General features: G+C 38.0%; 1 protein-coding gene across 1 annotated transcript in view; it reads right to left on the bottom strand.

Moving 5' to 3' along the window:
- IMPG1 (interphotoreceptor matrix proteoglycan 1) overlaps nt 1–21,321 on the bottom strand; it is a 131,959-nt gene that overhangs the window by 96,769 nt on the left and 13,869 nt on the right. The window contains exons 2-4 of the mRNA XM_026007462.2: nt 10,691–10,924; nt 415–581; nt 118–146 (exon numbers count right to left, since the gene is read on the bottom strand). Coding sequence (XP_025863247.2) covers nt 118–146; nt 415–581; nt 10,691–10,924 — 430 coding nt within the window. The remainder of the gene's footprint in view (nt 1–117; nt 147–414; nt 582–10,690; nt 10,925–21,321) is intronic.

Genomic DNA, 21,321 nt, shown 5'->3' on the forward strand with positions numbered 1-21,321 from the left:
AACCTACACAGATCTCAGTGCTGACATAATATCCTAAAGGCACAATAGCTCAGTCTCACTCCATTATATGATCTTTCAAAAGTCAAGTGCATGCTGCACTCTATTTTGGGTACTTACCTCTCAGGGAAGTGTCTCTGTTTTAGTCTCTGCAGAAAGATAAAAAGTAATTTTACCAGGGTAAAATGTCAGCTGAAGAGGTAAAGTCTATTTTCATCCTCTTTTCCCTTTAACTTCACTTCAATCAGCCTGTACAATGCTATTTTGCAAAAATAAAATTCTTGTAGGCCTTATCAGTTATTTCTAAGCATTTCTTCAACTAATCCTTATGCAGTGGAAACAAATTTGAAAGGGGCAGGGACTGGAGGCCTTGGGGCTATTTGGGCAGTGTTCTAAATGTACAGCATTTAGACTCACCTGCTGAAGAAGATCAAGGTGCTCCTGGGAGTTGCTGAAATTTTTTCCAATGTCGAAAAGGCAGAAAGTCTCCTGCTGGCAGATGCTGACCCAGTCCTGGTATTCCCCTGGGTCAGGGATGCGATCCAGAAAGATCCGATATGCTTCCCACACTACTTCCTGACACACTACAATGCAGCACCATTAGGAACAGAAAATGGTCACATCCTAAGACAATCCCTGTTTCCCAGCCTAAGCATCATTTCAGACCATGGAGAGCTCTTTTATGGCTTATGTGGGCATGCTAATTTACAGCCCACAGAAATTAATTCATTTAACAGATATATATATATATATATATATTGAATCCCTGTATATGTTATAGAGAAAAATAAAAGAAGGAAGATAAGGAATATGAGAGAGAGAGAGAGAGAGAGAGAGAGAGATTGAGTGTGTGTGTGTGTGTGTGTGTGTGTGTGTGCAGTTTAAAATAGGGCAGTTGAGGAAGGCCTCACTATAAAGGTGACTTTTAAGCAGAATGGAGCCTTCTCCATACTCAAGGCTGGAGAATGCTCTGAACATTGAAGGAACAGCAAAGAGGTCAGTGTGACCACAGAAAGGATGAGAGTAAAAGAGGATAAAGACAGAAAGATGAGGGGAACAGGGACTGTGTAGGGTTTTGTGGACCAATAATCTTCATACTGGGGCATAGGTGCCTGGCTATATTTAAAGACTTTCCAAAGGATAAATAGGCACATAGACAATTTAAAGAGAATCAATATCTAGGTCTCATTTTTCCTATCATGCTTTTCTAAAGTCAGCCTGCCTGAGCACACACCTTTCCTTTTCTCCTTTCCCTTTGGCCAGCATCCTTTCCCCATTCATCCTTTTCCTAATCTTACTGTGGCACAGTGCCTTTAGGTTGCCACACAATGGGATGATGTGAAATAGCAGTGTGGAGGTTAAGAAAGCAAGTGAACTCAGTTGAGGGGTAACATGTGTTTTTGCAACAGGGTGCTTTCTGATTTGTTGTTTTCAACATATTAGAAGAAGTCCTAATGGAGTTGACAGGTGACAGCATTAAAAATAATGACAGATCATGAGTGATTATTAGCATATAATGCCAAAGCAACTTAAAGCATAAAGATATTACTATAACAAAACTCCCATCTGTTTCCATTTATTTACATAACAAGTTTTCTCAGTATTTAAGTGAGATGCTTAGGGATAAAATTGATCCTAAATCCTGTCTCATTGTGGCAATATATAATATGAATAATAGGTAATGGTACATGAACTAATATCAGGAATGACACCAAAGCAACTCCATCCATCCAGAGGCTGAAGCTAATGACACTTAAGCTACAGGCCGTTCATTTAAACTGGACTCTTCCAAAGTCTCGTTCCTAATTTTGTATGTATAAACATTAGTACCCACAAAACCGGGGTATCAATATCTGATCTTATATCTGTTAATATAAATTTACTTAAGTTTTTTGTTAAATTTGTATCTATCTGTTTTAATCAGTTATATATTAAAAGTAATTATAAATGCAACTGGACCTAGAAAAAATTTCTTTGTACACATAAAGCCTACAGTAACAGTAAATACATAAAATCTATAAATCAAATTTATATATGTATTTTTGTTACTAAGAAGTATGTAAGAATAACCAATAGCAGACTTTTTAAAAAATTTTTTTTATTATTATTTATTTATGATAGTCACAGAGAGAGAGAGAGAGAGAGGCAGAGACACAGGCAGAGGGAGAAGCAGGCTCCATGCACCGGGAGCCCAACGTGGGATTCGATCCTGGGTCTCCAGGATCGCGCCCTGGGCCAAAGGCAGGCACCGAACCGCTGCGCCACCCAGGGATCCCAATAGCAGACTTTCAAGCATGAAATAAATTACATCAAGGTAGGGATCCCTGGGTGGTGCAGCGGTTCGGTGTCTGCCTTTGGCCCAGGGCGCGATCCTGGAGACCCGGGATCGAATCCCACATCGGGCTCCCGGTGCATGGAGCCCGCTTCTCCCTCTGCCTGTGTCTCTGCCTCTCTCTCTGTGTGACTATCATAAATAAATAAAAATTAAAAAAAAAATTACATCAAGGTAGGGCCGTGAGGGCAGCCCAGGTGTCTCAGTGGTTTAGCGCCACCTTCAGCCCAGAGCGTGATCCTGGAGACCTAGGATCCTTGCCTGGAGCCTGCTTCTCCTTCTGCCTGTGCCTGTGTCTCTGTCTCTGCCTCTCTCTTTCTCTCTCTCCCTCTCTCTGTGTCTTATGAATAAATAAATAATATCTTTTAAAAAAAAGATAGGGCTATGAAGTGAGAAGTGGAGTGGAAATGTGGGTGTATGGAGAAAAAGGATCCCTGTGGCATTTCCTACTGTTGAGAAGAGTACGTGAAGATATGTACTTGTGGAGTATTTGATAGTAACTATTGAGTAGCTATGGTAGATTCTACTGGAGACATACAAATGCTCTAATTTTTGTTTTATTTTCAATATCGATATTTACAACTTACCAAAAGTTACATATTACCCAATCATTTATACTTATAATGAAAAACTTTAGATATTAATTGAAAAGCATGCAAAGGGGTACATACCTTAAAAATTAGAGGATTAAGTGAGGAAAAAAGTTAGATGATATCTGCTATAAACAATTATAATATGTTGATTTTTACCTCAGGAGGAATGGGGAGCAATTGGAGGCTTTGGGACAGAAGCTGACATCATCTGAATTTCTAAAGAAACTCTACCTACCTGCTGAGAGAAGGTGCTGGGGGAAGGAGCAGGTGAGAGAAGACCAGTTTGGAGACTTACTCCTATGCTTTATCTTCCTTCATTCCCCATTTTTTATATGTCTGGATTTCTCTTAACTTTGTTTTTAAGAGGCAAAGAGAATTCCAGACCAAAGAAGCTCAGGTTATCTACCTGCAGCCACCTCACCAGAATGCACAAAGCCAGGAGTGGGTGCAGTCTCCTGCACCTAAAATGTGCCATCAAGTTTTCCACACCGAGGAAAGTAACAGGGGTCAGCACACCTGGGGAACGAGTGAATAACCTCACCAGGAGAGCTCACTTTTGTGAATGTTATCTTTCTCCTGCCAGGCAAGGATCAGAGGGTTGTAATGCCTTTCCCAATACCAACACTCATGCAATCTTTTGATCTTCATCTGTACTCAAGGGTCTACATACAACACAAGAAGGAAATGACAGTTGAGTATCTTGAGGTTTGTCCGGATCTTTTTTTTTTTTTAATTTTTATTTATTTATGATAGTCACAGAGAGAGACAGGCAGAGACATAGGCAGAGGGAGAAGCAGGCTCCATGCACCGGGAGCCCGACGTGGGATTCGATCCCGGGTCTCCAGGATCGCGCCCTGGGCGGAAGGCAGGCGCTAAACCGCTGCGCCACCCAGGGATCCCCGGTTTGTCCAGATCTTAAGAGTTGTGTGTCCAGCCCAAGCAAACCAGTTGCCCTTGCTATCCTTCTCATCTACCTACTCCACACTCTTTGGGATGTTATTTTGACTTTGTCTCTCCAATGCACTTGCTAATTTAGTTCAAAAAACATTTAAGTGTCAGAGATACAGCATTTGCATCATGTATACAAAATCAACTAGAGTTGCCTTTGAGATCTTAGTGTTGGTGACTTTCACTGATAATATCTGTGTGTGAAACATCTGAGAGAACATAATGTGATAATTCTTCTAATTACTAGTTCAATGTACCCCACGGCATGTTTCTTTTGGTCTCAGGTTAAGTCTTCCTTTTATTTCAGTCCAATTTAAGGCTTGTTTTTGGTGCCTGCATCTTCTGAGCTCTGCTTCTTTTTCTGCTGCCCTTTCTCCTACTTCAGAGACACAGAACACCCTCATCCCCATTAAAATCTCCTTTTCACAAAGGCTCTGAGAGAACTTTCTCCCTGAAGCACAAATGTCTGAAGCTACTTAAGGAATTATTTCCCAGAAAGGAGAGATCACAGCCAACACCACAGAAATACAAACTATTATAAGAGACCATTATGAAAAATTATCTGCCAATAAGTTGGGCAATCTGGAAGAAATGTATCAATTCCTAGAAGCATATAAACTACCAAAACTAAAACAGGAAGGAATAGAAAACTTGAACAGACCAATAACTAGCAAAGGAATTGAATCAGTAATCAAAAATCTCCCAACAAAAGGCCAGGGCCAGATGGCTTCCCAGGGGAATTCTACCAAACATTTAAGGAAGAATTAATACTTATTCTTTTCAAACTGTTCCAAAAAAATAGAAATGGAAGGAATACTTCCAAACTCACTCTATGAGGCCAGCATTATTATGTTGATTGCAAAACCAGACAGAGACCACACTAGAAAAGAGAACTATAGGCCAATATCCCAGATTAAGATGGATAAAAATATTCTCAACAAAATACTAGCAAATCACACCCAACAGTACATTAAAAGAATCTTTCACCACGAGCAAGTGGGATTTATTTCTGGGTTGCAAAGGTGCTTCAATATTGGAAAATCAATTAAGTGATACACCATGTTAATAAAAGAAAAGATAAGAACCATATGATCCTTTCAATAGATGCAGAAAAAGCATTTGACAAAGTAAGCATCTATTCTTGATAAAAACCCTTAACTAGGGATAGAGGGAACATACCTCAACATCATAAAGGCTTTACACAAAAGACCCACAGCTAATATCAACCTTAATCTGGAAAAACAGAGCTTTTCCTCTATGATCAGGAATAAGACAGAGTTATCTGTTCTTACCATTGTTATTTAATACAGAACTGAAAGGCATGGTGTCAGACAACAACAACAACAACAACAAATAAAAAGACATCCAAATAGGCAAGGAAAAATACAAATTTTCACTATTTGCAGATGATATGATACTCTATGTAGAAAGCCCAAAAGTCCCTACCAAAAATTGTTAGATACATGAATTCAATAAAGTCCCAGGATACAAAATCAATGTACAGAAATCTCTTGTATATTTCTAATGCAGCAGCAGAAAGAGAAAGCAAGGAATTGATCCGATATAATTGTACTAAAATCCGTGATATCCAGAAATAAACCTAGATAAAGAGGTTAAAGATCTGTATTCTGAAAACTATAAAGTGCTAATGAAAGGAATTGAAGATGATACAAAGACATGGAAAAATATTCCATGTTCATGTATTGGGATAGCAAAGATTATTAAAATATCTATACTACCCAAAGCAATTTACACATTTATTGCAATTCCTATCAAAATATCAATGGTATTTTTCATACAGCTAGAACAAACAATCTTAAAATTTGTGTGGACCCACAAAAAACCCCAAATAGTCAAAGCAATCTTGACAAAGAAAAGCAAAGCTAGAAGCATCACAATTCCAGACTTCAAGTTATATTATAAAGCTGTAGTGATCAATACAGTATGGTACTGGCACAAAAACAGACACATAGATCAATGGAACTGAGTAGAAAACTCAGAGATAAACCCACATTATATGATCAACTAACCTCCAACCAAGTAGGAAAGAATACCAGTAGAAAAAAAGACAGTGTCTTCAACAAATGGTGCAGAGATAACTGGACAGCAATGTGCAAAACGATGAAACTGGACACTTCCTTACACCATACACAAAATTAAATTCAAAATGAATGAAAGACCTAAATGTGAGACAGAAAACCATCAAAATCCTAGAGGAGAACACAAGCAGTAACCTCTTTGACATTAGCTAGAGCAGCTTCTTAGTCACTATGTCTCCTGAGGTAAGGGAAACAGAAGCATAAAAGGAGTTATTGGAACTTCATCAAGATAAAAAGCTTCTGCATAGTAAAGGAAACAATCAATAAAACTAAAAGGCAACCTATAGGATGGGAGAAGATATTTGAAGGGTTAGTATCCAGAATATATAAAGAACTTATAAAACTCAACACACAAGAAATAAATATCCAATTTAAAAAGGGTCAGATGACATGAATAGACATTTTTCCAAAGAAGACAACAGATGACTAGTAGGCACATGAAAAGATGCTCAACATCCCTCATCATCAGGGAAATGCAAATCAAAATTACAATGAGATATTACCTCACACATGTCAGAATGGCTAAAAAGAATAACACGAGAAACAATAGGAGTTGGTGAGGATGGGGAGAAAGGGGAACCCTCTTGCACTATTGGTGGGAATGCAAACTGGTGCAGCCATGCTAGAAGGTAGTATGGAGATTCCTCAGAGAGTTAAAAATAGAACTACCCTAGGATGGATCCACAGTTGCACTACTAAGTATTCACCCAAAGGATACAAAAATACAGAATTGAGGGGGTACATGCACCCTGATGTTTATAACAACATTATCAATAATATCCTAACTATGGAGAGAGCCCAAATATCTATTGACCGATGAATGGATAAAGAAAATGTGATACACACACACACACACACACACACACACAGAGGAATATTACCCAGCCATTAAAAAGAATGAAATCTTGCTATTTGCAATGAAGTGGTTCGAGCTAGAGTATATTATGCTAAGTGAAATGTCAGTCAGAAAAAGATAAATACCATACGATTTCACTCATACGTAGGAGTTAAGAAATGAAACACATGAACATAGGGAGAAAAAAAAGAGAGGCTAACCATAAAACAAACTCATTAGCTATAAAGAACAAAGGGATGCTGGAGGGAGGTGTGTAGAGGGATGGGTTAAATGGGTGATGGGTATTAAGGAGGGCACTGGTGTTGAGCATTGAGTATTATATGTAAGTGATAAATCACTAAATTCTATTCCTGAAACTAATATTACACCACATGTTAACTAACTAGAATTTAACTAAAATCTTGAAACTGATAAAAAGGGACGCCTGGGTGGCTCAGTGGTTTAGTGCCTCTGGCTTCTGCCCAAAGCATGATCCTGCAGTTCTGGGATCAAGTCCCACGGTGGGCTTCTTGCATGGAACCTGCTTCTTTCTCTGCCTGTGTCTCTGCCTCTCCCTCTGTGTCTCTCATGAATAAATAAATAAAATTAAAAAAAAAGAAACTGACAAAAAAGAATTATTTTTCTGGGGCATTGTTGTTTATAGGGATTAAAATGTTTAAAATGAAACAGGGACAAGTAGCTTTTCTTAAGACTTTTTTGAGGGGCAAATTCTTTTGGTGACTGCTCTGATGTCATTTTTCTGGCCTCCTGGAAGCTTAGCACAAAGCAGGAAGCGCAGCATCTTTCCGCAGTTGGGAGAACAGGGAGCACCAGCTCATGCCCCACTAGGAGAGTTCTCCCATCCTTACCAAGAGGACATCAAAAGAACCCTTGAAAGTTAAAGCATCAAAGGATCTCATGGCTGGAAGGAGTCTGAAAACTTCTGAAAGCTGGATTTTTCTATCCTTTTAACTTACCTCTTATTTAACTTCCTGCACCATCCTTCCCTAAATCTACCAGGAAAGATTTCCACAGGGATTCTAGGGACATCCAGAACCTTGCCTCTTCAGTCTTCCCACATTTGCTGGCCAGTGCCTGAAATCTGACCAGAGTCTCAGTCTTTCTATTGAATGCTTCACTGTAGGCTCTTTGGTGATGTGGAAAGAACCCTTGGGAACATGCATCAAGGAGGCAAGGCTGGTCCTGGGATAGTTATTCACATTTGTAAGGATTAGGTTAGACCAATGGTATGTAAAAATGGGGGTATTTTTGCCCAAGGTTGGGCACACATTAGATGGAGAGATAACACAATGGAGTAAGAGTCAGAATGCTGTGTTTTAACCATGCTCTGCCACTAATGTTGGCCCTGGCTGACCATGTCACCTCACTTTTTAAACTGTATAATGGAGGTGTTGGCTAGATATTCTAGAACTATAGCGTGTAAATGGATTACCTGGAGTCTTATTAAAATACAGATTCTGGAAATAGATATGGTGGGGGTGAAAGTAGGTCTGCATTTCTAACAATTAGCCAGATGCTGGTGACGATGCTGGTCTTGGATAACACATGGAGAACCAAGAACTAGGATTCCCTCTATCTTAATCTTTCTCTAAGGCATATATTAATGTGAAAGAAAGATCAAGCTTTTGATGAGGTTGGGAGAGAGGTGGAGGGAGAGAGAAGGAGCAAAAGAAGAAGGGGGAAAGGGGGAGGGAGATACAGAGAAGGGTGGGATGTTTGAGAGGAGTTTGCTTGAGTAGGAACACAGGGTTCCCCTGGGAGACTGCCAGAAACAAACTTGCCTGTCTTTCATTTGTGCTTTGGGATAAGCATATTTACGATTCTACTATGAAGTTCAGAACATTTTCATTTGTGCTGCTTTAAGCATTGGAAAAATAAATATATCAATATTCCATTTGATTTGATGAATGCGGAAGCTTTCTCTCCTAAGTTTGAAAGATGTCAAAAGATAATTTTGCAAAAGCAGTAACAAAAACAGCAAGTGTGTTACTCTGTCAAAGGAGCACCACTTTGTATCTAGTCTTATTTCTTGTTTCTTTGTGAACCAATTTGTTAGACTTAAGAAACCCATGCTGATGAATAGTAAAATTTCATATCATCCAGGGGCAGCCATAAAAATAATGGACTGTTGTTGCTGTGGGGAGAAAAACAGTGGTTTGTTTCATCTAGGAAAGCAAGAATGAAAAAGACAAACCTAATCAAGAATAAAAAATAAAATTCAGAGTTAAAAACTTGGTTCAGCAATAGTCTATTTTATAAATACCTGTGATGAATCCTATTTGTGAATGTCATAAAGGATTAGAAGTTATATGAGAATAGCAGTTATATTCACATTCAATGTGATGCATATGCTATATATTTCACTTCCATTCATGAACAAACAACATGAAATTTACCAGTGTCATTATCTGATCAATGTGTAGGCACATTCAAAATGAATAATTTACACATTATTGTCTTCTCTTTGCATTCCCAGTGGCCTCTTTGACTCCTGTACCCATCAACAAGCATTTAGTCAGAAACTGCCATGCAGAAGTGCTATGCTAGGAACTCAGAATAATAATATAGTGTACTTGATTTTCTATAATTAGAGTTCTCCTTCTGACTGTGATCCAGTACTTGTCATTTTTCTGTGGGTGTGGCTTCTGTCAGAAAGCAAATGTCTCTTCCACATAAAATGAGACATATGAGGAACATAAGGCCTGATATTTTTGAGACTCTCGTCTCCAAAACCTAGCAAAAACTCTCCAGACTTATGCAACCTTTGTACATTTTACAGATGTAAATACTCAAGAACTTCAGAATGTTAGTATCATGAAATGCGTTCTCTATTGTCATAATTTGCAATATATCACAGGCTAGAATTGAACCAGCACATTCTAGTTAATGGGTATCAAATAGAGCAGGTTGACTGTGCTTTTTGGAATGGAAATAAATATCTCATGTGATGAAGATGGGCCTCAGCAAACCCCCTCAACTTTCACATGTAAAATGAATTGAGTTTAGGCTTCAGCTAGATAAGATATTTTGCATTATTTGGAACAAACTGGGGAATTTAATAATATCTACTAAAGATTGTTTTGTGTTTTGTTTTGTTTTGTTTTTTCATTTAAAGAAGCAGCCATAGCGACTTTTTCATCTGCAGTAAGTGAATTACAAAGATAGCCACTGATCACTGTGGTGTGATTTAATTCCATAATGATTTCTGAGAAAGTCACAAGAATCCTGTTAGGCTGTCTTGGGGTAAAAACTGTACTGTAACTCTCCTGGAAATCACAGTAATTGTGTTGTAACTCCTGTTAACATCCCTGCATTATATCTTGGTAAATCATTGTTAATTTGTGACTCTTCTGCACTTGGATGTGCCTCCAGGTTTTCAAACTTCAGAACTTTTTGCTGGATCAGCAATAAACAATTTAAACTTAACAAGAAGGGAAAGAGGATATGGATTGTAATGTTGCTTTTGAAAAATGAAATCTTAAGTCATAAATCAACTTGCTCAGTTTTCTGACATTGTAATCATTCTGTGCTTCTTACTTCATAATAATAATATTAAAATCCAATATTGGGTTTTGGCAAAAATAAAACAAAGAGATAATACCCAGATACCAGTCCTTCTGGTGACTTGTTAAATGCCTTAATAGTTGTATGTTGCAGAAGACATTATTTTAAATGTAAAAGCAAATATCTACCATAGTTTTGAAAGTTTACTACTCATTACTGTTAGGTTAATTGCCTGATTTTTATAACTCCTGCGACTAAATGAAAGACTCTGAAAGTTTGGGGCTAAAGACATTGTATGGATGAGTGAAAGGGAAAGGATAAAAAGAATGAGAGGCTAAACAGGTTCCATTTCTTTCCTTACCTCTCAATCTATAATAAGCTTGAAGACTGGCTAAAATCTGTTTCATGGATTCCTGTGGACAGACTTTAACCCCAGTTGGGAAAAATGTTGACCTTTTTGTTCGATGCTTGGCCAAATCGAATATTCGTTTCATGGTTGACACTTTATACATTTTTGGAGTACTTTCGGTTGTTTCGATTCTTGGGGCATTGTCTATGTCTTTAGTTTCAGAATGGTATATTTTAATGGAGAGATCTGTAAAAGAAAGATTGATTTCCTGGTGAATATATACATCGATATATGTGAAACATATGATAAATGAATTAACCAGAAGTTATAATTCTCTAGTTTATTTAAGTTCTACTTTGGTGCAACTGCCAAATTTCAGTGACAAGCCATTTTCAGAAATAGGGGAATAGCATAATGAGCTGATCAAGTGTATTTTTTAAATCACCAACATCTCAAATCATCTTGCCTTTAGGAACTGCCAAATATTGAAACCATTTCCCACACATCTCTAAAAATCACTCCCCACTTAGCACTCAAGCCTCCCGAGAGATGGCTCTTTTGATAGACATTATAATTCAAGTGGGGAATGATAGCATATTGTGGTACCCAGAGGTGCACTTTGGATGAGGAAGTGGAGTGCTTTTAAAAACCTAGGGGGGAAAATGCAACAAAACAACCTTCCTGTCTATTAGTGGCAGGCCTAGGATTTCTGTATGGTGGGGCTCAGAGTGTGGCAGTCTGGTTGAAAGTGAGTTGGGTCAAGGACATGTTACTTTCAGGCGACTTTACAGAGCAAGCAGTATATTTTACGTAGGGAGGTGAGAGGAAAGATGAAGGGGAGTATGAAGAGATCAGGTTGGCAGAGGATTTAACTTCCTAAGACATTTCATCCTGCTGGCACTACTGTATTTGTTAGGGTTAGGTCTAGACTTATTAAAGAAGGGCCTCAAACACTAATCTTCTGGCAGAGACAAGGGAATCAAGCAGAAATTCAAGCAGGGTAGCCGTGAAGCAACTCAAATTTTGCCACAAAGCATAAAAGTCCCTCCTTCATTACAGGGGGTGTACTGAGTTCTGTGAGAATACATATTCTCTGTCATTTTGAGGAGTCTTAGAGTACTCTGTCAATCTTGGACAGTGATAAATTCTCAGGAATCTCCAGGATGAAAGGGAGCATATGGATTAATTTTCTCACCAAGCCACATACCAAACCAATAAATCATAATCTCTGAGCAGAACGTAGGCATCAGCAACTTTTGAAGGTCTGTAGGTGATTCTAATATGCATGCAGGTTTGGGAAACCACTGTTTTATGGATCTGTAAGGACACTTTCAGGTGAAGAGTCAAGACAACCCATCTCAAAATGGTTTAAACAATAAGGAAGTTTATCACAAAGAAAGGAAAGCTAACAGTAAGGAATGCCTGATGAAAAGAGAGCTCTAACTCTGCCTTTCTGCCATTCTCTCATTCTCTTTTTTCAGTTCCCTCACCAGGTGACTCTATCTATAGGCTGGTTTCCACCAAGTTAACTTGCTTGCCCTTGAACATTTTGAAAAATAACCTTTCCCTAAAGTATGGCTGTCTTATGCCATGTGCCTGGACCAATACCAGTTACCAAGGGATATACCAATGCATCTAGCTTGAATTGAGTGATTAGAGAGCAGGGGACTGGAATTTCTCTGAGTGGCCCGTTCTAACTCTGGAGGTGGTCAATATTCCCTGAGTTAGGCTAGCTGCATGGTAGACTGGAAGGTGTCCACTGAACACTGGCAAGTACAAGAAAGGGATAGAAGCTATCTGTACAGCCATTAGTGTCACTGCAGCTAGTAAAATGGGAATTTTAGCTTAGGAATGTTAATTTTTAATAACCTTTCAAACAATCATAGATTTCAGTATAAGTCACAGAAAAAGTTTTTGTAATTACATCTTAATTGCCACTAAGAATGGAAGAAAAAAATGTTCATCATTTGATAATTCTATGCCCATCCAGTATGGTAAGCACAGACCTTTGGGAAACTGTGCTCCTTATACATCCTGCACCTCCATCCTTCTCACAGTGCCTGTTGCAGTGCTGGTCCTGCTCTCCACTTCATCACCCCCCACAATATTCCTCCTTTTGGTGTTTATCCTGTTCTTATTTTTAAATGTTATGCTCTAGTAGAATTCTCTGAATAATTTGCTTTGGGAATAGTATTTATTCCACCTTGGTTCTGGAAAGAGTGCCCTGTCCTGGAATTGATCCTACTTGGATTCTTCTGGGTCTTAACACTCATATCCAGGCTTGCTCACATAGATCTACTTAATCTGCATCTTTGTACTTCATTCTTTCAGGATAGGAATAGAAGGGGGTGAAAAAGTTACAGATTTGCTCTGTGTCCCAGAATCCCATGACCTGTTATCTTTTCCTTACTAGTTCCAATTTTCCCTATTCTCCACATGTCAAGTGCACATAACTGGAGGTGAATTAGGTTGAAGTACGACTTGGTTTGCTTGGGATATCCTGGTTTATTGCAGCTATCCCTTCATTCTCAAATGTTTCCTGTTTGGAAAATGAATTATATGGTCACTGAACTTTTAATATCTTCTTGCTGAGGGACACCCATGGCAAATATTCTACAAATGGTTTTCTGCCTCATCCAGGAAGTACTTTGTTCCGTTTTTGAAATCTCTGCTTAAGTAATTTTTTCTTTGAGCAGAAAATTATCTTCTAGTAGCTTCCAATATTCGTCCTATTTCTGCCCTCTAGAAGGGCAAAGATCAAGTTGACATTTCCTCATATTTCCTCTATATTAGGCATTTCTCTACTTTAGGTTAACCATCTTCCATCTTTCTCTGGTGTCCTTTTTCACATGAGTATCAGACACCTCAGCCTCTGTTCCTCTAAGTTACATAGAGACAACCACAGGGGAATGTGGATACCATCACTTGGGCATGGAACAGAATCTTTTGCCTGGGTCTTGACTTCAAGTCATCACTAGAAAAGAGGTAGGTAAAGTCTCTGAGAATAGGGACTAAGCGTCCGAAAGTATTTATAGAACAAGCCACACCTAAAAAGTCTGTCTTTCTCAAGGATTTCAAATAAAATAAACCCCAAATTTAAAGAATTGAAAATGGAATGTTGCAGATTTCAATGAGGTAAAAAGAGCTGATATTTATTGTAGCTAATGAAAGCACTGTTTGGTAAAGCAACTAGATCACATTAGATGCTAGCCTCCATGCTGCATAAATAGTAATGTCGAAATTGAACTAGCTTTGATTCTCTGGATGCATTTTCATGTGTTTTATATTTTATTTTATATAAGTTTTGGAAAGAGTAGATGAAAGTTTAATGAGAATGAATTGATAGTTGAATGACCTGCTATAAGAAAGGAGCATATTTAATAGAAGATTAGAAAATCTTTTGAGGAGAAAATACTTGTGTAACCTGTATTACGTTGAATTGGCTGCTATCAATAATTATTTCTGGGTAAAGTTCAAAGTTACAAAGAGAAAGAAGGGCAAAGTGATTACAAACAAACAAACAAACAAACAAACAGAAAAACCCTCTTTTCTAGAGTACAAGAATATTAGAAAAAGTTAATTAAATATAATATGAATTAGAACCAAAATTAATGAAATTGTACTATATTATAGATTAATCACCAGGAAAACAGTTGTAAGTCAATAGTTTTGGGAAACAGTCATATCGTTGAATGAAGAAAAGAAAAAAATAGCAATCTATACATTTGCATATTCAGAACTTCTAAATATAGATGAGAGACAGCTAACATTCATTGCTTACTTTCTAAATTTAATTTAAATATGTTCATTATTTGTGAAAGAAAAATGTGGTAGCAACAGAAATCATATGTTGCTCAACTATTCAAAATGTTTTAATAGCACCAGTGGGCACAGGGCTGTGGCTCTGTGACTTACCAGCCATACAACTTGGAAGTACTTGACCTATCGTGCTTGAGTTTCCTCCCCTGTAAAATGGTGAATGATAGTACTTCTCCTACAGGGTTTCTGTGATCTTAGTAAATGAGTTACATTTGGGCAGCACTTAAAACAGGGTAAGTGTTCAGTAAAAACTCCTTTATCCAACAGTCCAGGCAGTTCACTTCCTGGTATCACTCTTCCTTCTTTACATACTCTTTCAGGATACTTCTGAGTCCTCAGACAAGACTACGTGTATCTCCGATGTCTTCCTGTACTTCCTTGCTTTAGTGCTCAGCTCATGTTTGTCTGTTCCTTCATATTAGAGGGCTGTACTTTTCCTTCTTTCACTGGCCAGTTTCTAAGCTTTCTTTCTCCACTAAGCTTTCTCAGACCCCATGGTCAGAATTCATTCATTGATCCTGTGTGTTGCTTCAGTGTGGTTCATGTCTTTACTGATTTACTGATTCACCAGTGTTCCTTAAGTGTCTACTGTGGTTCAGCCCAGGATGGTATATAGTGCTAAACTGGATGTACAAATGTCATAGAAATTGTGTTGTTGTGCTTGTTTTTTTTTTTTTTAAGATTTTATTTCTTTATTTGACAGAGAGAGAGAGAGAGAGAGAGAGCATGAGTGCACAAGCAGGGGGAATGGCAGAGGGAGAGGAAGAAGCAGGCTCCCTGTGGGGAGCTCCATGGGGAGCTCCATTCCAGGACCTGGGGATCATGACCTGAGCCAAAGGCAGATACTCAACTGATTGAGCCACCCATGTGCCCCTGTTGTGCTTGTTTGAAGAATAATTTGCTATAAATATGTTTTCCTCTTTAGGCTGCAAATACCCTTGTATTTGCAAAACCTAGACTTTTAGACTTCAAATACCTTAGTATTATGATCTTGTCCTCTTTTCAATTCACCTTGGTGCTTACCTAGTACAGTGTTTTGTACATGACACGTATGCAGTACAGATTCATCAAGTGAATTGATGAAAAATTCCTGTGGAGCTAGTTAATGAGTCTTTTACAATATACATATGAGTTAGATTCATTTAAAAAAATTAGGCCATAAAAATTAGTTTCCTATGTCCTATCCACCTACATTATTACAACCTCCCTTTTAAATTTCTTCTCTCAGCTACAGGTCTAATAACAGAGGCTTTGGATACAGTCATTTTATTAAAGATAATATCCTAAGTGAAAAGACAAAAATTCCTTTGTGACTGAAAACCAAAAGAACAGAAAGGAGATAGATTATGCATAAAGTATATTTTAGTAAAGTTAGCATCCTGAGATACTTTCAATTTATCCAAGAATAAATAAATAAATAAATAATAAATGGAATCAATTAAAACCATGGGTATCAACAGGAAAGAATATTAATATTGCCTGGCTCTTTAGGATAACAAGTCCTCACTTCCCTTGTCCATCAATTATTATAATTGAGAGTAAAACCATAACCATGTTAAATTCAGCCTTCTTCCTACTCCTCGTTTGCACCTTGTAGCTGAAAATGGATGGGAAAAAAATAACCATTTGGATCCACTTTAAATGTATGATCCTTACTAGTATCACACTAAGTTTCCTTGATTCATTGAGTTTACTCTTTTCAGAAGAACTACATACAACTTTTCTCAGATTTCTCGCACTTCTTGCCAATTCTCACTTTCAGCTGATGACATTGTTCCACATTTTATTGAGAACAAAAGGAGTAAGAAGAGAACTTTATCAGTGTTCAGCACTGCATCTGCTCACTGACTGCATCTGTGTTCAGACACTCTGCATTGCCTCTTGTGACTACTTGATGAGTGATCTGCTCCTATTCAAGGTCAATTCCTTTACTTATGTACTGGATCTCACTTTTTTTTTTAACCCCTTGAGGACATTCTTCCAGAAACTCTTCTGTCATTTGCCAACATCATTATTTCCCCACTTTATGCTGGATTATTCCTAGTAGCCTACAAGTATGCTCTTACTTTTCTCTTCTATTTAAAGGATTCTCTTGATACCACTTTCCCTCTAGCTATTGACCCTTTTTTTCCACTCACATAGCAAACCTCTTTGAAAGATCTGGCTTCGCCACTTATCTTAAAAGAAAAGCGAGGTCCTATATGGGTGAGAATTCCCCTAATACCACACTCAAATCTATCAACATTTCCCACCTTCATTCTCCTCTTCTTCTTCTTCTTCTTCTTCTTCTTCTTCTTCTTCTTCTTCTTCTTCTTCTTCTTTTCTTTTGCATTCTTTTTTATTTTGAGGTTTGCAATGTGCTCGTAGAGCTTGGTATATTCAACATGATAATGTGTCACTTCACCAGAAGGTGTCGCCATCTAACATGTAATACATACTGAAAACTTATAAACTGCTGCTATCACCTCTTTGAGTTTAGAATTGTACATGCTGAGTACTGACATGTTGATGGAGATCATGATGGCGAGGGTGATTTTTCAGCAAAACAGATAATTTGAAGAAGGGCTCAGAGAGCCATGGTGGAATGGACTCCCAAAAGGCTAAGAGGCTCTCATGAAAGGTGTGGCAGAAAATATTTAAGTGGGCAGGAAGGAATACAATATGTTCATGGGCAGGCTAAGAAAAGTGTTCGACACGGAAGGTTAAATTGGAGAGGGTCTTTTTTTTTTTTCTTTTCTTTACTTACTCTATCCTTGAGCTAACCCAAATCCTGCAATACAGTATAGCTATGACAAGTTTGGAAATTTCCACATATAAAGAAAAGGAAATTAATGAAAGAAACACTGGATTCAAATACTAAATTAAAACATGACTTCATCCTAAGGAAAAATCAAATCTGTCCAATGGTAGAGTGGCATAATGGGCTGAAATAATGGGCTTTTGACTCTTCTTTTATTGTTTTAAAATTAGATTGCTTATGCTTATCTACTAGCTAATGTGAAGGCTAGCCCTTCCATCAAAAGCATCTCTTCCACTGTAGATTCTAGACTGGTGACCATGTGGTCTTGATGTTGACTGGTATCCTGGAAGCTATCATTTCCCTGTCATATCAATTTTTTTCCTTCCTATACTAAAGTTGGCAAGCAGGTATAGGCTGCTCTTGAAGTTTCCATTCCAAGGCTCAGCTTTGCCCATGAATCAGTCTCTTTCTTGTTTATATATTCACGTGGATCCTTACCAACCTGTTTGGACCACTCTTCACCAAATTCACTTCTAGAGAGATATTTTCCAGCTATCTAACCCTGCAGGCTTAAAATATAGGATTAATGTATATATATTGTGATGATAAAACAGACAACAGGAAAAGGAGAATGGGGCTTTTCTGGCAGCATTGTTATCAAAGCCACAGTCACTGGTATAAGCACTTAGCAAACCCATTATGTTTCCTAAGGGAAATGGCTGCAATGCCTTAATGAATGAATTAACAGAAGCAGAGACAAAAGTTACTGGAATTCCTATAGAATAAAAATCTCCATTTGGAGAACAGAATTCCACAGAGAGAGAGTAGATAACATTTCAGGACCAAATCAATGACTGGAAAATTTCAAAAATAATAATTTAATCTTGCACAAGCTTCCTGACCTTACCAAAACTGAGCAAGGGTTTGTGGACTTTACACAAATGCTCAGCTTCTTTGTGATCCATTATATCCCTGTCCACCTCCCATCTTAGTAGAAACACTCAATTACACACCTGAGAAATTTTTCCAAAGAGCAAGGGCAACTAAATGTACATTGTGCTTAACATATACCTCAAAACTTATGTGGATATACTGAATACCTTGTTTAATGTTTTTCCAGAAAATTGCATGGATTTTAAGATTATTTTCTACACAATCAAGTGAGAAACATAAGCTTCTAGACCTTGTTTTCCTACCTTTCTTCCTGCATGTGTTCCCATTAAATTTCTACAATGCTAGCCCTAGTGAAAATGTGTTGAAATAAATGATAAAGAAGACAATCATAGAAATTAAGGAAGCATCTACTGATTTTCTTTAATGAAATATGAAGTGAATAAACTCCTTCAGTAGTCAGCATATAGGCTGACTGTCAATGACGTGTGGGTTTTCTCTCTGAAGCTTTTGAAACTTGGATGCCATTCAGTCTTGCTTACTTCCCAAACTGGGTTGTTCAGCAACATCTCACTCTATGAGAACGAGAATCAGTGGTCCCTTGTCTCAAAGAATTAGAGCAGTTGCATTGTCTTTTTTTTTTTTTTCCTCATCGCAAAATAAGGTTTAGGCATTATACTTGATATGTCAGAACAAAAAGGGTTAGGACCTTGGAAAGTCATTACAAGGAATAAGAGTTGCTAATTCCTGCTTTTTATTCTCTCTTTGCATAATTAAGTATTGAGCCCCCCTTTTACCTGGCTGCATAGAAAAAAATCTAAACCTATAGGTGAGATACTGAGAAATTTTGTTGAGGTGGAAAATTGCATTTCTTGTTGAGGACTCATGCGGTTTGGTGAGTGGGTGGGAACAGAACTGAAGTTGAAGACAGAAGTAAGCAAGAGAAAGGGGGTTGTCTCTTTTGTGTCCAGAGGAGGTGACCTCTGAGCAGGTGGAGTCATGAGGTTTTCAGGTCTGGTAAGTGTCAAGAATGCAGAGGCAGAGATCCTTGTCCTCAACTGCATTTGAAACAGAAATACTAGAGAGAGTGTTAACTCTCCCCTCTCCCACTTTGTGGGGAGAGAGAGGAAGGCATATTGAGAAGGGGAGGAGTGTCAAAGATGACAGTCTTCTCTGTCCTGGGAGAGGAGAGAAACAACAGAAGTACTAGTCTTAGGGTGGTGTGAGGGTCTCACATGGCTGCCTTCATCTAAGATTTGGCATTGCTTCACAATGGACGCTGGCTGAGGTCCATGCACAGCTACGGCCAGTTTCCAGGGCACTGTTCATACTGTAATTCCAGAACCACAGGAAGACCCTCAACTCTCAAGTGTTCTCAAGGTAAATGTTGTGGGGTCACAGATTATGGTAAACTACAGGATCAACATATTACTTCTTCATGGAGTGCTACATTTACTTCAGAATTTTAGCAGGAAAGTTTAAAATGTTTAGGATTATGAATGAATTTCATGTGAATACATAAGCAAAATAAGCAGAATCCTTTCTCTCCTAAATAGGTTCAAGTTGCTGGCCAGCCTAGCGGAAGCTTATTTTTAGGAACTAAAAAGAAACCCAATTTTTCTCTAGCACCTGGATTTTTAGTACCTCTCAAATCACTCTGGGTAGGCAGCTACCTGCTCCATGTACAAGTGGGACCAACTCCATTTAGTTGCTTTTAATAATTTCATCTTTACATTAACTTAAATACTATTAACTTTTTCCTTTCTTCTGCTTCCCAGTTTTTAACACATCATGGATACTTATTTGGCACCATCTCCATAAGTTTCAGAAGTCCTTCCAGAGTTTAAATAAACACACAGGCTATTGGTAAGAGAATCCAAATGGAATATTACCAGTCAATCTGATATGTTGGATGACCAGTTGCAATTGTACTTCACACATGTATGGGAGAGTGTAGTTTAGAGCATTTTTTTGAATGTAGCATGACACAGATGTTGAATGGCATGGAAAATAAATGGTTATACTTGAGTAGGACCAGGTAATTCATCAGCCAGAGACAATCCATGATGAGTCCATGATCTGCTTTGAAGTTGGTGAAGAAGACAAGTGGCAGTATTCATAGAGACCTACTACAGAGCCTATGGAAAAAAATTCCCCAAATTTCAGGAGGAAGAAAACTTCAGAAGCTGGGGATGCACTAAGAAAATATCATGGGACCCTGGAGTCATCGGAGAAGGACAAACAGTGTATGTTCTCATTCAGTTGGGGAATTTGAATAATAGTGAAAGGGAATATAAAGGAAGGGAGAAGAAATGTTGGGAAATATCAGGAAGGGAGACAGAACATAGAGACTCCTAACTCAGGGAAACGGACTAGGGGTGGTGGAGGGGGAGGAGGGCGGGTGTTGGAGGGGAATGGGTGACGGGCACTGAGGTGGACACTTGACGGGATGAGCACTGGGTGTTTTTCTGTATGTTGGTAAATTGAACACCAATAAAAATTAATTAAAAAAAAAAAAAGAGAGATTTAGCCAGAAAAAAAAAAAAAAAAAAAAAAAAAAAAAGAAAATATCATGGGACAAGAATGTGGATTTGCTTATGGGACACATTAAATGATAATGTGCCAAATATTCACTTTCCTTCTGGTTCCAAAGTGCTAAGTTGCTGGACTATGGGATATCTTTCTCCCTGTGATCCCAAGAATGCAATATACTTGGAACATAGGTATCTCATTAGATTCTGATGATGTCTAAAGAACTCATATCAGAATTAGCTCTAATTTAGCTCAGCATCTCTATTTTCTAAGTCTCACTGCTGCTTGTGATTCTGATATTGCAAACCATGAAAGTCAAATTTCCTTTTTTTAGAGCTTTCATGCAAACCTGATCTTAGAGTATGTGGGAATTCTGAGTAGAGAGAATTTCATGTATAGCACTGATGCAGATATTACCACAAAAAATATTTTAACTACTCAAGAAGATCAGAATTGGAGCAGATTAAATAGAAGTAGTTATAAATCTCTGCCTGTTAATTTTCTGATGCACAAGGACCCATCACCGTTCATGTAGAAAAGAAAGATGGACTTCGTTTTGAATACCTGTGGGACTGAAATTACAGTAAGATAGTCTTGCCTTTCTGAGTCATTTGCTGAACTTGGGCAGATAATCTCTATATGTGTTAGATTTCTAACCTAA

The sequence above is a fragment of the Vulpes vulpes genome, chromosome 1, assembly GCF_048418805.1.
Source record: "Vulpes vulpes isolate BD-2025 chromosome 1, VulVul3, whole genome shotgun sequence".
NCBI classification, from domain to species: Eukaryota; Metazoa; Chordata; class Mammalia; order Carnivora; family Canidae; genus Vulpes; species Vulpes vulpes.